At 54.4% G+C, this 583-nt stretch overlaps 1 protein-coding gene across 1 annotated transcript in view; it reads left to right on the top strand.

Annotated features, from left to right (window-relative positions):
- The first annotated feature begins 488 nt into the window (after window positions 1-488).
- The window catches only part of TOMM20L (translocase of outer mitochondrial membrane 20 homolog (yeast)-like), a 12,597-nt gene continuing 12,502 nt past the window's right edge, over window positions 489-583 (top strand). The window contains exon 1 of the mRNA XM_010847769.1: window positions 489-578. Coding sequence (XP_010846071.1) covers window positions 489-578 — 90 coding nt within the window. The remainder of the gene's footprint in view (window positions 579-583) is intronic.

The raw sequence follows: 583 nt of genomic DNA, 5'->3' as shown, positions 1-583 counted from the left end.
GGCCACAGTCCATGGGGTCACAAAGAGTTGGACACGACTGAGCAACTTTCACAAGCTTTTTCTAGGCTAAACTTATTCTTGTTGTTGCTGTTACTATTATTATTACCTCAACAGGCTTCTTTGCTCCTGCTGTTTAGCTAAGGTGGTTGGGTACTTTAGACTGCTGGGTTCCTTCGGTGACAAAGCAGACGCGGTTGGGGAGTACGGACTAGTGTCCAGGTGTTCGGTGGGCAGTACTCTGAACTAAGAGATGACCAGAGTTATGGCTCAAATTTGCAGTTTAGGGAACAGAGACCAAAGGAGGGTCAGTTCCCTCAGATAACCAGATTCCCGCATACTGTGGTTTGCCTTGGGTGGGTGTCTGAGCTGAGATAGTGGGGCGCGTTTGGGTAAAGGGTTCAGAATTTGGAGTGCGACCGACCTGGATTGGAACAGAGCTCCACTACTCCGTACTGTGAGAATCCCACAAGCGTCCCCTCAGACCCTCCATGTTCTTCGTCGACGCGCTGCTCCTCCCGCCCGCGGCCCAGCGCACAGGAAGCCCCGAGGCCGGCATGGGCGCCGCGCCGACGCTCCCTGCCGG

This window comes from Bison bison, unplaced genomic scaffold, assembly GCF_000754665.1.
Source record: "Bison bison bison isolate TAMUID 2011002044 unplaced genomic scaffold, Bison_UMD1.0 scf7180017864254, whole genome shotgun sequence".
NCBI classification, from domain to species: Eukaryota; Metazoa; Chordata; class Mammalia; order Artiodactyla; family Bovidae; genus Bison; species Bison bison.
This window is presented reverse-complemented; position numbering and strand designations above follow the sequence as displayed.